The sequence below is a fragment of the Sciurus carolinensis genome, chromosome 2 (genome assembly GCF_902686445.1).
Source record: "Sciurus carolinensis chromosome 2, mSciCar1.2, whole genome shotgun sequence".
Lineage (NCBI taxonomy): Eukaryota > Metazoa > Chordata > Mammalia > Rodentia > Sciuridae > Sciurus > Sciurus carolinensis.
Genome location: NC_062214.1, coordinates 94,042,733 through 94,058,153, shown reverse-complemented (window position 1 = coordinate 94,058,153; position 15,421 = coordinate 94,042,733). Strand labels below are relative to the sequence as shown.

Sequence of the window (15,421 nt, the reverse complement as noted above, 5' to 3'; positions counted from 1 at the left end):
CCTCCTAATTATAACACCAGTTTTCCAATTTGGAACTTTGAGGTTAGGTGATTCCAAACTTAGCCTACCCTTAACACTCCCCACTACCCATTCTCTACTCAGACCTCAAATAGCATTTGGGCACCTACTGACTTCTTCCACGTCTATTCTGAACTCCTTATGGGTGTTCAACTTCCTGTTTCTTAGAATGTTTAGCACACAGCTTTGCACTTAGCAAAAATTCCAAAAATGATAAATAAAACACAACCATTCTTGATATTGGAAAAACTCACACCTGGCATCTGCTTAAATGTAAAAGAATCAGAATAAAATCAGTCCTCTCTCCACTCCAGCTCCTCTCCATATCTGCTGGTTGTGCCCAAGTCTTCAAGTTAACCACCTGGGCAGTCTGGATTCATATCCCCACCATACTCTGCAAACAACTCAAATGGCTCTGCTCTGGGATTTCCTTCAGAAGCTCGCTCGTTCTGTAAAAGGCGATTCTCCCTGGCCCAATGCAAAGATTCCTCAAGTATCAGCAGGACAGTGAGCTGCCCCCATCACATAGCAAAGCCTGAGCAGTTGCTGAACCCCACCTCAATTCTGGTAATGCCTTCCTTCCAACAGGGTATGTGAGTTTTATTCTCCACCTACCTAATTTGAAATCGAGACTGAGGCCTCTATGTTTGTGTATACACAAGTGTGTTCCAAGACCCCACTCTGTCAGTGACAGCTGAATGAGCAATTATTTGTCTACTGTCCAAAGTGGTGGACCTTCTGTTCCAACAGAAACTTGGCTCTGCTAGCTTATAAATCCTTTGGGGAAACTGCAGAAATAAAACACTCCCCTCCATGCCTCACCACAGAAGATTAATATAAATCTAGTGGAAGAAGAATTGTAATGCATATGAGATGAAAGAAGCCAGCTGCTTTCCTATTTCTGTCCTTTCCAACTGTTTCAGAGGGTGAAGGAAAGAGCTATAGAAAGGCTTGACCTACAACTCCCAGGACCCTGGTGGTCATGTCAATCCCAAGAACAGAAATTCTCTTCCAGAATCCTTCCAGCTCACCTCTACTGTAGCTATAAGTGAAAGCCCTAAGTCAAACAGGAGCTGCAGGAAGCCACTCTTACTTCACTGTCCAAGAATAAATCAAAAGCTTTTAATAGCAAGAAGTTAAAAATAAAGCAGCACATCCTTAAAAATAAAATTTCCTAACACTGCAACAAAATAAAGGATGAACAAGTGCTGGTTGCTCTTTAACCACCAGTGGACAAGTGAAGGGAAAAAGCACACAAAGACTCTTTAAATAGTAGAGCATAGCATGCTGAAGATAGCCTGGTAGACCCAATGCACTACCCATAAGCCCATTCGTTGCCAAACTCTTAAGAATTTGGGTGGTTTTGTCTGTTTTTGTTTTTTAAAGAATGAGAGGAATGTGCTACCGTCAATACTCAGTGGAGGCCATTGTCCTGAAATTAAATTAGAAACATCATATCAAGAGTCTTGAGAAGTCATAAAGATGAAACAAGTTGCTGTAGAGAACTGATCCCAACCCCAGGCACACAGTAAGCACTCTGTTATTCTCTATTCCTTCCTAACTTTCATTCCCAGAATTTCCCCCTCCATGTATGCTGGGATGGAATAAGAGAGTGTTGGAATAGAAGGTGTCTTTATGTCTGAGCTCCCACGTGTGCAAGAGGAGTGACCCTTACAAGGACGTAAGAGGGAAACCTTGGATATGCAAGCGTTCCCAAAGGTCTTAGTTGGTGAAAGCCACAATCCACAAAAAGAAAACACAATGGCAAAGAAATCAAATTCAACATGGTATGCCCTCCATCCCTGAAATACCCGTACCTTTTTGGTCCTTCTCTGGTAGGCGAAGGCGATATCCTGCCTCTGTGCATTGCTACGGTTAGTCAAAATGTTGACGATGGTGACCTCATCCACACCTATGGAAATACAAATTGTGAACAGTTACTCAGCTATACATTCTAGTACTCTGGGCTAAGATAGAAGGTCTTACGCAGAGTTTTGCAAACTGAAATACCGGGACATCAAGATTAGTTTTCTCTCTTTTGTCAGCACACTGTACCCAACATGTACACCCTCTTTCCTTTTTTCCCTGCAAGCTTCAAACCTCAAGCCTAAATTTACCTTTTAAATGTTTGTATTGAAAAACGATTTTATTCCTAAATTGGTTTCTGGAATCAACAGTAGGAAGTGCGTTTGTGTAGCTTTGGCAGTCAAATGGAACAACAAAGATTTAGGAGGATTTTAAATGAAGGTCGCCAAATTGCTATATAACTGGGAATTTAATAGACAGTAACTGCAAAAATGAATTAATAGAGACAATTATTTATATTTATTGCAGGATTATGACTACATAAGCAGCTAGGTATAATTTCTATAATTATAAAAACTGTCATGACAAATGAGTCAGATTTAATATGGCAGTTGTATTTTAATAGCATAATTGATTAATATAATCATACTTATTGAAGACTAAATTGTTTTGTAAGGAAAAATAAACGTTCCACTGCTTTTAATCTACAATAGGCAATTTTAATAATCAATTTTATAACTTTATTAAAAAGAGTAAGTGTTTTAATCTAAATTAAATCTAAATTGGGAGTTTTGAAGTGCCACCAAAATATTTTAGTACCTATTTTAATTGGAACATGTGTATTTACAAAGATAAGCAATGCCTTCTGGTATCCAAAAGTTTCCAATTTTATATCAGAAATACTCCAAACATGCCATTTAACTTAAGAAAGCATGATTTTAAGGATTCAGAATGTGGAAGGTCTCTCTCCCGACTGATTATGAACTTTGTTTAATAAAAGGAAAGTCTCTGTCATACTGGATAGGCAATTCTGGACGACAAAGCATAGTTGCTAAGCCCACAAGGTCACTGGCAAACTGCAAACAGCTTGGCCCAGAGGAATTCGAAAGAAATGGAGGCCAGAAATACAACATTTTGAGGCAAAAGCAATGAGCAGACCCACAGAGGTAGTATCTTTACCTCTCAAATGTATAGTCTAAAAAGCATAAAGTTAGAATTTCTGGGTATAAAAATAATACTTTTTTAAAAGTATATATACTCATTTCAAAGTGAGTTCATCCCAATATGTTGCTTTCTTAACTGAAGCATCTATAACTTTAGTTCTGATTTTTAGAGTATCATAGTAAACATAGAAACCCAATCACTATATGAGAGTGAGCTTCAAAGATGCTTATTTCAGACTTGTAAGTAATATCAAAAAATAAAGGGAAAAAAAATCTTATGTCCAATAAGAGGTGGGTTAAATGTTCTCTTGTCCATATAATAGAATACTATGCAGTCATTTAAGATGATAGCATAGAAATATTAACTGATATTGAAAATATACACAATATACAATTAAATAGACAAAAAACAAACAGGTTGCAAAGCAGTTTAATATGATTTTTGCAAAATTTAATGTATGGGTAAGAAAATATCTAGAAGCCTTTATACCAAAGTTTGAATAGTGATCATCTGAAGGGTGGGATGTCTATGACCACAAAAAGCATTTTTTAAGTACACAGTGAATGACATGCAATTTATTGATCTAGAATCAACAAATTAATTCAAGAGATTCCTAATGTGGTTCTAAATACTTCAGTTGGAATAAAACAGTATGCATAATAACAAGGAATTATATCTATATAATTCCCCTCTGTCTCCAAACATCCTAACACATGCTACCTTACTTAATCCTCACAACAACCAAGTGGGCACAGCTATTTCTCTTCCTATTTATAGATGAAGAATTCAGTGCTCAGAGACTAGGACCCAGCTCTGCATCTGTTACCAGTATAAACACCTGTCCCCTGGGTCTCAATGTCGACACCCACACAAGGGAAGGGGCATTAACAATTACCCCCATCTCCACACTACAAAACAGAATCAAGCCTAAATTTACATTTAGTTTTGATTAGGTATGGACTGGGAAGTTTTAATCAGAAACTCATTAAAGTTACAAGGCTACTATATTTATTTATTTATTTACTCACTCACTCACTCCTTTGGTACCATGGATTGAACCCAGGGGCACTATCACTGAGCTACATCCCCAATTCTTTTTATTTTTTCTTTTAAGGCAAGTTCTCACTCAATTACTGATAAGTTGCCAAGTTTGGCCTCAAACTTGCCATCCTCCTGCCTCAGCCTCCCAAGTTGCTGGGATTACAGACATGTGCCCACAAACCTGGCACTGAGGCTACTTTAATACACTTATGTCTGCATTAGTGGTGTGTACACCTACCCATATACATGTGCAATCTAACTCCCCCATTAATGTATTTTTGCCTTATACTTTATTACCCATATCTGAAAAATGCTGAAGAATCACAATGAAATACAATTCTATTCTCTAACCTCAACATTTCCTGAAATCAACTTACCAGTCACTGACCTAAACATAGAATACTGACCCATAATACATGATATTCTCAGAAATAAAAGCAAAGTGTAAGTTTGTATCAGAATGTGGTCCCCAGCTGGCCACCACTGAAATCCCCAGGAGTACTTATTAAAAACACAATCCCCTGGGATCCTATCTGAGCTCTACTGATTAAGACTATCTAGAACTTAGGACCCCAGTAGCAGCATTTCAACAACACCTGAGTAACCCCTTGTGTGAGACTCACTGACAGAAACGGATAACCAACCACAGGAGGGGAGTGAGAAGCTGTTGGAAAGCTGCCTGTGTACAAGACTTGTGTCACATCCACCAGTTATCTCTATGAGGTATGGGGCTGACAGCAATTTTAGGGCATTCCCTTATTGCTTACTCTTGTCTGAACAACTCAGGTAAGAAATAACACCTAAGAAGAGTTCAGCTCACAAACTGCTGTGTAGTCCTCTGCTCTTAGTGAAACAGCTTTTTGCCTTTGTATATAACAGCCAAGTGTCCAGCCAGCAGAGTTGGAATTCAATCCAATTATTGGAAATCTCCGTAAAGAGCTCTGGTGATTAACCTGAGCCTCACCTAGGAGACAGCACCAACTGTAGTCTGAAGGCATCTCAGTGCATTCACCTAAATTATTTACCAAGCAAACAGTCACTGAGATGCTATATCCAATGTGCTGGGACCATCAGGTGCACTACACACATGCTAATGCCAGTAACTACAAAGAAACTAAATGGAGTTTCAGGAGGGAAGACTCCTCCCCTGGATGCCCAAAACTCCATCCACATCAGCTATTTCTCCCACACCATTGTCCACATGTTTCCAATTGAACTGAAAGAGGAAAAGTTCATGGAGCCCAGGATCATCTGCCTGGTCCATGCCACTGAAGGTAGGACCTATGTTGAAACACCAGAAGACATGTATCTGCCAGCGGGACTGAAATGTCTTATCTTGAGGACACCACTGCTTCCTTCGGCCTGCTATCCTAATGGATGAGGCAGTTTATTCCTGTGGAAAATAGATGGGTACAGGTTAAAGCTCCAAGGGTCAATCATTCCTCTCCACTGCTGCTCAGGATGCAGGAAGGAGGTTGCCAGAACACTCAGCTATCTTTGCCAGCACAACCACCAACAGCACTCAGCCAGTGTCTGGACGCTGGGAAAAACTCTGCAATGCACACAGCTGCAGATACCTGTGAGAGGAGGCTCTGCCTCTCTGAACTTGTACCTTCTGACTTCTCATTTTCAGTGTTTAGGAAAGGGTTTGCTGGACAGAGGATTTAGGAGCTAAAAGAAACTGAGCGAGTGGGGCAAAAGCTTGAAGAAGAAACAATCTGAACAATGCTTTCTTTTCCATCCCATCCCCCTGTGTTTGATATGGGCAGTCACAAAGTCCTCTAAGCAAAGGCTCACACTGTGGACACAGCCACGTGGGTGGGGATCCCACGGAAGGCAGAAGAGAACGTGCTAAATTCTGAGATCCAGGCAGACTTTTTAAAATGTCTTTTAAAAACTCATAGAAATTAAGGAAGGAAGAAGAGAAGTTCATTGGATTAAACAAAGGGGAATGAAGGGAAGGGAAGGGGATGGGAATGGGAAAGACAGTAGAATGAATCAGACATAACTTTCCTGTGTTCATATATGGATACATGACCAGTGTAACTCCACATCATGCACAACCACAAGAATGGGAAGTCATACTCCATGTATGTATAATATGTCAAAATACTCTATTGTCATGTATATCTAAAAAGAACAAATTAAAAAAAAAAAAAAAACTAAATAGAAGATTTTGCAACACTGGAGAGGAGCCCAAACACAAATATACTCATTTAGCTCCTGATGGGAAATAGAACAATGAGGTTTTTAAGCATCTACTCCTTGAATGAAAATAGTCTGCTACTCTAATCAGTTAACTACAGCATTTTCGACACTCCAGTTGGGTGAATCCAAAGGTCAGTCACTGTTCTAAATGCTGGTGAACCTGAAGCAATCGCTCTGCAAAGTGAATGCTATTTGAAGGAGCCACTGTCAGCGGGACTCAAGCAGCAAACTTTGGGGTCCTGGGTGACTTCAGCCATCTGCCATATTTTTCAAGTAAAAAGAAGATTTGCAGTCTAAAATGATGGCTGAGTCCAAAACCACAAAATCTGCCTCCTGGAGTTTCCTCCTCCTCTCTGTGGGTAGAAACCCCAAGTCAGCTCCGCAGTCTGGCATTCCATGGAAAATGTGTGTCTCTATTGTTCATGGCAATGAACCAACAGCCATTTGGAACAGGATGCTGACTCACAGCTGTGGAGACACACTGACTGCACAAAGAAAATGGATTTCATTTGTGTTTGATGAAAGGCTCAGGAGGCCCTAGGGTGGGGATGACTGGTTGGAAAGTAAAGGAAAATTGCCCAGATTCTCTCCTTATCTAGATCATGGGAGAAGCCATGACTCAGCTCAGATTTTGGACACAGTGGTATCAAAGTTTGGAAGACCTCATCTTTATATAAGGTCAGAGGCATGCCAACGAAAGGACAGGACCACAGAACCCTGGGTGCATTCATGTGGACATATTTTACTGATTAGAACAGCAACCTTCCACTGAGCACCTACCAGGTGCCAGGTATTTTATTAGATGCTTTGCATATATCCTGCCATTTTTCTCTTGTCCACATTAAGTGGGTGTAATTATTATCCCCTTTGCTAATGTTTGACATGCTTATCTACATATGAGTCATGTTTGTACCTTTTTGAAATTATACTTCTGATACTTCTTTGTATCACACTCCTCCAGCTAGGTCCTAAGACAGGATCAGGGATGGTTATGTCTATAAGTGTATAGAACTAGGCTTACTATTTAGTCATACAAATGCACTTGGGTTTAGCAACCTCTAGGTAATAATTTGACACCCAGTAACGATATATGGCTACTGAAGAAATAACCCAACTGCACTTTTTTCAACAGAAGGAGCTAGAACACTCTTCCAGATATAGTCATTAAAAACTTGGTGGAGAGAAGCAGTCTTTTCCAATAAGCTTGCTATGCTGGCGAGTCACCCATCTACTGGTGCGGTTTTAGGATAGAGAAGCCCCCTGTCCAACACACACACATCACTGCCCAAAAGAACCTTCCCACAATAAGCCACAGTGCTGGCAAGACTGGAATTCCTGCTCCCAGAGTCACCTCTCTCAATCATGCAGCAAAACAGAACCCCGAGGATCCAACCAGGATGGGCAACAGATGAAAGGAGAGTCTTCTGAATAAACAGCAGTGACAGATGTAGTACTCTGGGAAATACATAGGACAAAGACCTGCAAGATCCTGGGGCACAGTGTCTCTCCCTATTCCCAGCTTTCTCACCCTGGAGGACAGAGACCACAAATATATTTCTTTTTTCCAGGATGCAGAAAAGACTAGATACACACCTACTGTGTTCTCTGGCGCCTGCCTGCATTCGATCTGGGGAAAGGGGTGTCTATGAAAACACAGGGTACAGAGGAGATGGGGAACAATTTTGCCTTTAGCACACATAGATCAATGGTCCAGTTAGAGGATAAACTCTGACAGCTGCCTGAGAAATGGGAGAGAAAACAAACACCAGACAGGACAAGAATTGGAGAGCCCTGGGCCTCTGCCACGTCTGGCATAGCTGGGGACACAGTCCCAACTCAGGAAAAGTCCAATTGAGTTAAGTGCCAAGAAATATTGGTGCAGAAATGTGTTCTATTCCCATTTTGCTCTGATCCCACCTCAGCTGAGCTCCTTAGAAAAGTGCTAAGGCATCATCTACTTGGTAATTCCACTGGATACTTGAATGATCTAGATCTCTGTCTGCTTCCCAAGACCAGCCTGAAAACAAAAGCAGGAGATTCAAACTGTAAATGAAGGAACATGCATAAAATGCAAGCACTATCTGCCTTGCTACTCTGTCACCTCATGAAAGGGAAAAGGAAAGACAAACAGAAGCCAGGGAAATTAGCAGGTGTGCCCTGAACTCAGTTACTTAGCATTGCTGACTCCAGCAAAGGTCTGGTTACTTTCACGGTCCTTGGGTGAAGCCAGTATTGGAATTTCTGCAGGGAAAAGAAGTAACAGCTTTCACAAAAAAGAAAGCAGCCAGGAGGAGCAGCAATGAAAGCTGATGCCAATAATGAGAAGGACAGGGGACTCTCCCCTGTGTGTTATAACCACCTGGTTGGGGTCTGGCACCTACACGGCTACGCAGACAAATATCATTAAAAAGGAAATCTGGGCTCAGAGTAAGGATGGCCACGACTCAACACTGGCCTCCGGCTCCCAGCACTGCTGTGAGATGAGAGCTGGGTCTCAAGTAAATTTGAATGCAGAGACAAAAAAACAAGGCCTTAGTAATGGGGAAGGGTGGACTCAGGCGCTCCTTCCACGAGGAGAGAACGCACTGGGCCACACGGGTCCTGAAAACCTTTCTCACAGGTGTGCTCTCACTCCATGGCTGGCTCTCCTAGGTCTGGCTCCTCATCACCCCAATCTTACAGGTGGGAGGCCCTTTTCCCAGCCAACCTGCCTCCTGGTGCCCTCAAGAGAATATATGCCTCACTGCTGTGCTCAGATGAAGGAAGGAATCGCTCCAGGTGTGCAGGTGAAACCCAAAATACAGGTGCTGGCTCACTTGCCAGTGCATGGGATGTTAATCTTTTGGCCATGCTGGAAATCTTAAGCAGTTCTATTTTGAAAGTATAAGAAGAAAATAAGTGCAAAAACTTGCCACAGTTATGCTTCTATATTTGTGCTTATGAGAAGGGTGGGGGGAAATCACCCGCTTTTGCACCCCTTCCGGAGAACACAAATACTGCTAAATTCAAGAGTGGCAATAATAATAGAGCAATTCATCACCCTCCCCTTCCAGAGAGACCAAAGCTGTGCCAGTTTATTGGCACTTACACTAACTTGGGGGTTGTGCTGCTGCTAATTACAACCTATTTTATGTAGTCTAGATTCATCCTTTTCTAATTTAGCTGACTTTCCTTTCTAGTTATTTGGACCCATATGGTAAACCATTCACAGCTGTGTTGTACAATCCACAGTATATATTTAACCCAAGGCCAATGTAGACCAAGAGACTCCTACAGATTAAATCTCAGAAACCTCTTGTTAATTAAGCAATATTACCACTTTTGCATGGCTTAACTCAGTTTCTAACTAGACGTGAATTAACATAAGTAATTGCATAGCCTACCTCAAGCCAGAGCGCACACAGAGCAACCATGCTTTGGCTTAGGTAACGCACTCAAATCCTTTCAAACCAGAAACAAAGCCGACTTAGGAGAGGGAACTGAATTCAGACCCTACACACAGATCAGAGCTCGCTGGGGACTATAATCCTTTCTGGATATCATCTAGATTCTGAAACTACCTATGCTGCCTCAGGTGTCCCTGCTCACCCACATTCACCTGTAGGGTAAATAGCACTTTTTGACTACGATTGAGGTTAAAGTTTTACCACCTCACATAGTCTAAGAGCCTGGACATTGAAAAGTTTTATGAAATAAAATCCTTGTCCTTAAGAAGAGACAAATGCAGAGGTAAATATCACAACACAATGTGCCAAGAGACATAAACGAGGATGTAAAGTAGAAAGAGGAAGCAGGCCAAGGAATCACCGACTCTGCCGCCTCCTCAGAGAAGGCCTGAAGAAGAGCTAGCAGCACTCAGGCCAGAGAGGTGAGCAGCAGCTGTGTGGGCGTTAGGAGCAGGAGGAAGGGGGCATCGCAGTCCTGCAGGATCCAAGGCAGAGGCCCATCTGTTGGGAGCACCAGATAGAGCTGGAGGTGAAGCCAGAAAGAGAATGTGCATTGGGTGTGGCAGAGGGACCCATTAAAGACAGCTGCCAACACAGCCTACAGGTGGGGCTGGGGGGAGGGAGGGTAAGAACTTCCTCGGGACCTTTAGGCCACAGATCTCTGCGACTCTGCTCCTCCTAGCATTGCGCCTGCTCACAGGCCTTGTGTTTAATGGCAACACATTAACTAATCTGCCACGGGTGACCTGCTCCCAGCTCTCCTTCCCAGAGCACACAGTTAGTGTACATCAGATGGAGCTGGGATGTCCCTGCCTGCTCTGCAGGTGGCAGGCACGCAGGCTGCCTTATGGAGGAGAGGAGGAGGTGCAGAGACTTATCTTTTGGTCATTTGGCTTGTGTTTGTCTCAGCGTTTAAGGTTTACATTGTGTCGCCTTTGATGTTAAGGAAAGGCTGACTCCCCACAGAGTTTGAGGTGGGTCAAGGTGTGGCCGGAACTTCTTAATTACAGTAAGATCACAATTAGTTCATTTTCTAAGGGGTGTTAGTTATTTAAAAAATCAGGGGGAGGAGAAAGGAACCAAATGGTTGTCACCCTTCCTGATTAATACTGCATTTTTGTTTTCAGTAAAGTTTGCTGCCTTCCACTTGAAGGTGATACATGTCAGAGAAAATCTGGAAAATACAGAATATACTGAAAATGCAAGAAAGGAAATGAATTAATTCTATATTGGTTACTAAAGCTTATGTGTGTGTGTGGCGGCGGTTGGTGGGGGCGTTCTGGGGATTAGGCGAGTGCTTTACCACTGAGCTACATCCCCCGCCCTTTTTGAGACAGTGCCTCACAAAGTTACCCAGGCTGACTTCAAACTTGTGATCCTCCTTCCTCAGACTCTCAAGTAGCTCAAAAGATTTCAGGTTTAAAAAAAAAAAAAAAAATACTACTGGGGCTGGGATTGTGGCTTAGTGGTAGAGCACTTGCCTAGCACGTGTGAGGCACTGGGTTCGAGTCTCAGCACTGCATACAAATAAAGAAAGGTTCATCAACAACTAGTAAAAATATTTTTAAAAAAAATACTGCCAGTATAAGAGTTATTCTAAAGGACCAATGGACTTAAGGGAATAGTTACTCTCTAAAACCACTATGCTCCAAAAATAAGTAAATAAATGATAAAAAGTGGTCCAAAGTGAAAGTCACTAAACATTAAATCTGGAAAAACAAAAAAGAGGGGACCTAAACCAAAACTGGACCACAAATGTAAAACATATCAGATGACCTCAGGATCATGTTTTTCATGCCTGAAAATAAAGGAAGGCAAAGAAAAAAAAAGTCCAATCCCAACAGCTGGGTGCCAAATCATGGTAGTGCCTAAGAACACATGCCTGGGGCTGGGCAGAGCAGTGTTGTAATCCCTGTATAAACCAAGGCCAAGGGACGTGGAGCATGTCCATCCTGAACTATGTCACCCATAAACTGGGACTGATAGAACATTCCATCCAAATGATTCCGAAGCTCACCTAAGCTGACTGCGCCTCAAGTGCCCATCAGGAGCATTCAATAAATAGCCATGACCATAATGATGATCAGCTGCTTCAGACCAAACTGGAATGCAGGAATCCACTCTCAGCCCTCCAGACATTTCTGCTGGGGACTACAGTATTTTCCTACTAACCCAGAAAGAGCCTGAAGGTATTTTTATTAACATGAGTGTTTCAGCTGTGACCAGAGTTCATTTGCGCAATCCTTACATTCCAGTGGGCTGAAGGCTTTCTCATGCGGGGATAAAAGCTCCCTTTATCCCAAGCTCGTTAAAGGCACCACCATCTTTGTCAAATGAGTTAACTGTTAAACTTCAAGTGTTTCTGCAACAGCTTGTTGGGAAACCACAAGAATCTAGGCACACCCAATAGTGAAAGAGGTGAATGTTAGGAAAGCAGGCCATGTGCCTGTGTCTGTCTGTGGGTTTAAGGTAATGTCTCTTGAGCCCGCTCTATGCCAGGCACCATGCTTAGTGCCCTGTGGGGTGGGAGCTGCAGCTGTTCTCTACAGTAAGGACAACGAGTCTTAACAAGTCCAGTGTTTGCTCACTCGGATCACTAGTGAGCAGCAGAGGCAGGACTGGAACCCGGGACCACACACGCTCTCATTCACTATGTGCCACTGTGACTAGAACTGACTGTAGTGAGGTAGCCCTGCAGATTTAAAGTTTCTGATTAGTGACTTTTGACGAGAATAGTTATTTTAAAGCATTAAAGAAAATAACCTTTTAAAGGTCTAATTAGGATCCTACTACTTTCTTTTCACCTGTCCTGGAAGCCTTTCTAAGGGTGGCCCATAGTGTTCCCACGGAATGAAAGGATGTTGAAGAAGCAGATGATATACCCGCCCCCCCATGTCTTGTTAGAACTGCAGGACATCACTGGATCTTTCTACTCTTCTGTCTCTCAAAACGAAGTCACCAGGTTCTCCAAGGCTTTTAGGAAAATAGCAGCATGCAATTTACCCTCTGACATGAGGCAGTTCTAGAGTGAAGGGGTACTGGTGGCAAGTATACACATTAACTGACACCTATGTTACCCTAGTTCAAGGTACCCAGATCCTCCTGGTTGCCGTTTCTTGGTCCTTCCATGAACTGCTGTGAATTGTATAAGTGGGTCACAACCAAAAATCCTCTACTTAGAGGGAGATGTGACATGGCTCTTCAGCAGAGCCAAGGACCAGCAGCTGCTCTAACTGCTAGGTCTCATCTGCACTTCATTGTAGCCTCGTGGTGGAAGGACGTGCTTTGTCCAAAGCAGGGAGGGAAACCTTAAAACTTCCCACATCCTAAGAATTCCCACAATAGCTACTGCTTCCAAGGGTTCACAGGATGGGCCAATCCCGAATGGTTCATTCATTAGCATGAGCAGAAAGGTCTGAACATGCACTTTTGGAGGTCGGGGAAACAACAGGATGACCAGAGTTCTTGCTCAACTCTAACTAATTAAGTGTTTTATTTGCTTTGTTTCAAAAAGGAGGCTTTTACGTGGCCTGGTCCCCTCCTACTCACCCTGGAACTCAAGGGCACGCTCTTAGTCAGACAGCCCTTCTCACCTGAGCTCCAAGTCTGAGGATGAGCATCCCTTACAGGGAGAGAAAGAAGCCTGGATTTTTCACTCATTAGGTCAAGCAGTGAAGTCTTCACAGCATTTTTCCAACAAATATAAAGAAATGCATGGGAAATCAGACAAGAAAGGCCCTTAGGGACCCATGGGCTCCTTCCTTATGAAAGAGGGACTCAAACGGAAGCACCCAGACCAAAGCACACACACCGGATCAGCCTTGGTTCTTAACGTGTTTCCCTTTTTCCACAATATTTGGTTAAACATTACCTCATATTGTAGCATTTCTCTCCAATCAGGGGATGGGAGGAAAGGAGGGGAGGGAAGGAAAGTCTGAGCAGGGTAGGGGATGTGGGCTGGGCAGGTCTGGGTCCACTTCCTTAAAGTTTGAAGACAACTCAACTGACCAATGGATGGAGGTTTGCAGAGAATCAAGAGGCGACTCAGAATGTCTTGGTGAGACCCTGACAAGAAGATAAACACAGGGCCTACCTTTGGTCTTGATGGCCGTCTCGATGTTCAGAGCATCCCGCTCAGCATCGAAATTGGTGTAGGCTTTGACCGACCCATAGGCGCTTGGGGGTGTAGAGTGCTACGATGAAAACACACACACTCAAATAACACATTAAAATCCTTCCCAAGTAACAATTCCTAAAACAGATTTTTTTTTTTTTACTACTGCTTCTTTTAATGATTCAAATCATTATTTTATTAGGTAATGAGGTAAGTTGTACCATGCCATCACATACTGGATAAGAAAGTGCATTTTTTCTAATAAGAATTCCCTCCTCAGAGGATGAGCCAGTTTAGAATATGCTGTCTGTATTTTCACTTGCCATCTTCCTTTTAGGAAGATCTCAAAGGAGGCAAGGCCAGCCTGGGGACTGAGACCAGCATTTATTCAGGAAGGCTCTGAAGACCATTAAACTAAACTAGCAACAATTCAAGATAAGCTGAAAATGAATAAGCCCAAACAACTAGTGTGTTATGCAAGTTTTTGGTGCAGACACATGAATGTCTGCGGGGCCTGTATTGCTGAGCTCCCAATTCTTTAAAAAGCAAATGTCAAATGCCTACCCACAAGTCTCTATCAGGTAAGCAAGAGAAGCACCTTCCTCTGCCACCCCATGCTTTGAACACCACTGTGGCACAAAGGTGGTCTGGCAAGCCGGCCCACATCCTCTTAGGTTTGCCAACTTCCTGTTCTCCTCTCTCTCCTGCCTCTCAGTGTTCCTCCTCTGCCTACCACTCTGCCTAGCAATTTTTTTTTCTTACTACCTTTTAAGCCACCATCCCTCTTCCTTTTCCAACACTTTTCAGAGCCCATGACTCTCCCTGAACTGATGGATGGCAGGTCTCTCCCTACCACCCCCACCCTACTCCAGACTGAGAGAAGGACCATGGCCTTAACTTCCTTCCTTCTTTGAAATGCTATCTAGTCCCAAAGCAAAGCACAGACAGAGAAGATGGACGTTGTGGCTTTGGTCAGCTAATGGCCACAGAGCCCTCCACCAATGGCCCCATCCTCCAGGCCAAGGCTCTCTATCTTACAACCTCCTCCCCGCCCCCTCCCCACTGCCCACATAATGGGATGACAGGGCCTTGGTGCAGTTTCCGTGAAGGGTCAACACACAGAGGTGTCCTCGCCTACCTCTCCACCCACGGGCATCGCATCACGAACCAGGCCAGCACGGGCACCAGTGAACTTTATCAGTAGTGAGGTTACTCAGGAGAGCAATTGAGATGCCACCCTCTTAAATGTCTCCCAGGACACATTAGGAATCTAAATTCAGGATTAGACATGTGTTCCAAAACACATTTGAGAGGAACATCTTGGACAGTGAATCCAGTTAATATTTAAAATTCTGAAACAGATTAGTAAAGCATGTTTCGTCTAATTACATGACTTAAACTTTCCTGTAAGATTAACTTAATAAAAATGGAGCACATAGCCAGGAAAATGTGAAGGCTGTATGTGTTGTTTGAAATACATATGGTTTTGCTATGATAGCTACAGAATGCAGGTGGAAAAGTAAGGAAAGTTATTTTCACATTTATTAAGAGTGCCATCAGGTACTTATTTGAAAGGCAGATAGCCTGGCCATTGAGCCACCTCATCCACAGCTTCATTTGTCAG

At 42.9% G+C, this 15,421-nt stretch overlaps 1 protein-coding gene across 1 annotated transcript in view; it reads right to left on the bottom strand.

Annotated features, from left to right (window-relative positions):
• Positions 1-15,421, bottom strand: part of Anxa2 (annexin A2) — a 39,830-nt gene that overhangs the window by 12,364 nt on the left and 12,045 nt on the right. Inside the window, exons 3-4 of the mRNA XM_047538535.1 lie at positions 13,777-13,876; positions 1,836-1,930 (exon numbers count right to left, since the gene is read on the bottom strand). Of these exons, the coding sequence (XP_047394491.1) occupies positions 1,836-1,930; positions 13,777-13,876 (195 nt within the window). The remainder of the gene's footprint in view (positions 1-1,835; positions 1,931-13,776; positions 13,877-15,421) is intronic.